The sequence below is a fragment of the Lissotriton vulgaris genome, chromosome 2_1, assembly GCF_964263255.1.
Source record: "Lissotriton vulgaris chromosome 2_1, aLisVul1.2, whole genome shotgun sequence".
Classification (NCBI taxonomy): Eukaryota; Metazoa; Chordata; class Amphibia; order Caudata; family Salamandridae; genus Lissotriton; species Lissotriton vulgaris.
Window position 1 is genome coordinate 1,514,448,652 of NC_141687.1, and position 4,289 is coordinate 1,514,452,940.

Sequence of the window (4,289 nt, forward strand, 5' to 3'; positions counted from 1 at the left end):
TCAGACCCCCTATGACAGTCATGGTAAACGTACTCAACCGCCATTGTCTGGCCCATAAAGTCCTACTTGCTTCATTGACCCAAAACTGTTTCTGATAAATCGGAAAAGGCACATTCTCGAATTGCTTTATGAATAATGTCTTCCTTGTGTTTTCTGTTCTTATTTTATAAGGTATTCGTAGGATTTAGCTTTCAATTGTGCAAATTTCCTTTGTCTAGTTTATCCCCGAGTTAACTGCCTTCTTACCTGTTATGAGTTTTTTTGTTGTTTTAGATGTGGGTCAAGTTATTGCTTCAGCTAAACTTTACTAGTTTTCTACTCACTCCAACTATGATAAAATAAATTGTTTTGTATGTCTGCTTAATGCGAAAGGCATCCATAAAAACAGAAAAGAATTTTCAAACACCAGGATTATCTCTACTAGTAGACAATATACATATAAGAACATTGCAGGCCAACAATGCTCAAAGTGCATCATATAATCCAAAATGGACAGTGTTGCGTTTTGGAACAAATTAGTTTCATATTCTGGAGAGTGGTACGTCCTGGGTAGTAATCTTACCTGAACTCCTAAATAAATTTGAAGAATATTACGTAACCTATCCATTTTTTGCAGCCAGTCACCCTGGATGAAAAGACTTCTTTTGCTAAATTCTGTCTAGAGCACTCAGCTTTATCTGAAAGTCTTGCCAGTCAATGAATTCATCCACTCACAGCAATGTTCTTGCACTTACCTAAACAAGTACAGCAGATGTTTACTTCAAGTTAAATGCAATAACAACAGACAAGCCCAAATCCAGGACTGGTTAACAAACAATAACACAGACAGTTTTACTCTCCAACAGTCCAAGTGTGACAAATCCTTCTGCTTCGCCAAGGGTAGTAATTTTGGCTCCAAGATTCAAGTCGCTGAGAAGACTCAACCTGGTGGCAGCGAGGAGGTCTCTGGAAAGTTTACCTCTGCCTTACCTACCCTTAACTCCGTTCAATGGTTTTAAGCTGTATGGCCAAATCACCATCAGGGCCAGCCTCCTTGACCAAAGATTGGCCCAACAGAAGAGCGTCCTAAAGGGAATGATTCTCCTTACCAAAGGACTATTGAAATATGAACTAATCACCCTCATCTCAAGGTTCTGTAGTCTTGTGAGACCTTCGCAGCACATAAAACTATGGTATCACTAGATTTTGTAACATAAAGCGTAGATGAAAAAGAAAAAGAAAAATGCCTTTAGAAGCTTTGCACCCTGAAGTGTAAATGCATCCAAATGCTCATATGCCTTGATTCATCGCTTCCGTACTTTGGAAAAAGAGCACAAAGCACACCATTAGCAACCAAGCTTCTCCGGGCTCAACCGAAAAGACACCTTGCTACCTGCTAGCAACACCAGTCTCTACTGTATGTTTGTCTTGTTCACAATCATTTTCAACTCTTTGTACAACACTTTGCTGCACAACAGCGATACATAAATGGGATCTGAACAGAAACCAGCTGGAAATTACATCTGTGTTACTTAAGGACTACTTTCTTTCTTGCATGAAATAGTGACAAAATCAATATTCTTGCAGTCCAAATAAGAGTAAATGATCATGACAGTGAATGATGGATAGTGGGTAGGTTTCTGCTACCTTCATCTGAGCATCTAATAAGATATAAGTAATAATTAATGCCAATCAGTGGCTATTTACGAGTTGCAGAACCCCACCTGGTGCATGAACAATGTTCTCTGTTAGTACAGTAAACTGCTGCATGGGGAAGGGAGGGGCTTTGGGCACTAGTACAGTCGGACCCCGCTTAACTACAGTGGCACAATAGAGGGAGCAGACAGTGCTCTTAGCAGCCTACAACCAGCTTACCCAAGCCAACCATCATGCTTTTTTTGACAAACATTACCGTCTCTCCCACACTGAGCCACTGAAAAATGTAGCAATCCCAGAGACGTGGAAAAACCAGCAGAAAAGGGCATGTTTTTCTGAGCCAAGCTATTTAATCCTCGTTCCAGGGACAAAACTGGTAATTGATGGATTTTGGTGCAGGGATGTTGGCTGCAGTGACAGATTCCACCCAATATTCCCACCGGAGATTAGGGCCAGAGTGCCCTGTCAAACAGGTTAATTTCAATGCCAATTAATATCCAGTGCTTAATTTGAGCCAGTGGATGCAACTAGCACTTATCTCCAGGAACCGGCAATTATTTTCCAGCATAATGCATTTACCAAAGCAGGCAGACGGTGGAAGAAACCAGAAAAACTGTCAAAAAGAGAGAAAGCAGTGGCCAACAAGAGTGACATACAGGAGTAGGGAATGTCTGGTGGTGGATTAAAGAAGCTGGAGGTGAATTGGCAAAGCAAATAGGTCACACCTATTCACGAGCTATTGGCTTTGGCTATCGGATGGGGGTTTGTAACAGGATGATTAAAAAAAAGTGCTGACACTGCCATCTCTTGCCACTTCACAGTGTTTATTTTCTTTCTGTCTGGAGGGTGGAGAATAAACAGGGAAGGAAGGGCAGGTGGGAGAAGAAAGCAACGATGTGGAGAGAAGGTAAAATAGCAATATGGCGCAGTACTCTTTTTCAGAAGAAATACCTGACTCACAGCATGAGCAGTGGAAAGACACTAATCAAACATAATTAATCTGTGCTTGGTCCGTGCACCAAAGGAAATAAAGAAGTGATGCGTGGCAAGTGCTGCCTAATTAGAAGACAACAAAAAAGAGTGACAATGATGTCAATGAGTGGTGATGATGATGAGTGGAATTTGTAAAGCGCACAGATGCTCCTATGAGTGTCCCAGAGCTAGTGTTCTAGTAATGCAATTAAGACTGAGTGAAAAACAAACATAAAAACAGTTTCAAAAGTTGGATATGCTGATAGCGATTGGAGACAGAAGAATGAAGGGAGGTGTATTAAATGATTTAAAAAAACAAAATATGTTAAAAAAAATGATGATGCTTCGCTGATGGACAGTTTAATCAGTTTTATAACGATAACTTTATTGATAAACAAAGGGGTAGGTAAAAGTAACATCTGAACTAGAGTAACAGCAAACGGGAATAACAATTCCAACATGGCCAGCAGTTGCCATAAGGAAACACTCTGTGACATTTCGTGTACTTATTTAATGAAAAAAAATGCAAAAGAATGTTCAACGTCCTAAAAAGAAAAGGACATTCCCAGCTGGATGATGTCAATTTAGCTTTGCGCTCTTCTCTTAACCTTTTAAAGTTTCTACTACCATTGACTTCATGGACAAGTAGAAGTTTGTAAGGCTGGATGCAACAAGTCAACAGCTCCGGGTCGTTACCAAGAAAACTTTCCACTCGGGTAGGCAGGTAACGACATCAGAACGTCTGTGCGTTTTAATTCAATCTTTGTTATGACATTTCAGCTTCAAGAGCGGAAATCTGGTTCTGCAACGCTTTCAGCAGTGCATTTGCCTTCTCCAGCTCCTTTTCCAAGTCAGCCCGCTTCTCCAAGGTTAGAGGTTCGTCTTCCACGGGTACTTCTTGCAAGGTTGTTTGGCCTATAGCATAACTCTCGATTGCATGAACATCGAGGCAGTAGAGGTCTCGTTTGAAATCAAGATGCTTTGGTGTGGACTTGTACATCTTCCCAATGCATGTGGAGCAACCGGAGCAAAACAAGCTTTCAATCATGCAACATTTGTCTCGAGGAGCTGTAGACACTTTTTGTTCTTTCCCTTTCACAACAAATGGCGATACAACTTTTAGGATCACGGACTGTTCCTCCACGTCACTCTGCATCCAGCCAGCGGAGTCGCCCAGGGCTCGCTTGCAGATGCTGCAGAGGAATACCAGAGGCAGATCTTCAGGAGAGGTCCGGCCACTCTCTTCCGTCATGTTACTCGTGTCAGTAGATTCCAGGGCCAGGTTGCTGTTCTCCCCATTGCAGACTAAGCCCAAGCGGGAGGAGTCTCCCATTGTCCTGTTCAAACCCGCCATAGTCTTTCGGCTGCTACGGGGTTTTGGTCAGAGATCGAGCCTCAATAACGTGCACACGCCTCGCTTACTGACTTAGTGAAAGCGTGGCGGCCATCTTGGAGGAGAGTACTATTCAATAAGCAACGGACGAGAGTCACATTAAATTTTATTTGCGGGCTCGGCTCGTGTTTGGGTTGCTAGAGCAAGCATGCCAACAAACCCGATTCGGTTGGGAGATTCTATTTTGTAAGCCAAAAATCGCTTAATTTAGACTATCTCCTGCCTTAAATATTCTCTGGCTCAGTGGATGGGGAAAATACATTCTCCCGATTTTTATTTCAAAATCTCC

The 4,289-nt window shown here is 42.1% G+C and overlaps 1 protein-coding gene across 1 annotated transcript; it reads right to left on the reverse strand.

Annotated features, from left to right (window-relative positions):
* Window positions 1-2,961: 2,961 nt before the first annotated feature.
* LOC147732822 (protein Mis18-alpha-like) lies at window positions 2,962-3,997 on the reverse strand. The gene has a single exon (XM_086958868.1). The coding sequence runs from the start codon at window positions 3,959-3,961 to the stop codon at window positions 3,374-3,376; it is 588 nt and encodes a 195-aa protein (XP_086814994.1). The 5' UTR covers window positions 3,962-3,997; the 3' UTR covers window positions 2,962-3,373.
* Window positions 3,998-4,289: the final 292 nt, after the last annotated feature.

Coding starts and splice junctions, on each gene's coding strand:
- LOC147732822 (XM_086958868.1), bottom strand. CDS start 3,961: ATGGCGGGTTTGAACAGGACAATGGGAGACTCCTCCCGCTTGGGCTTA.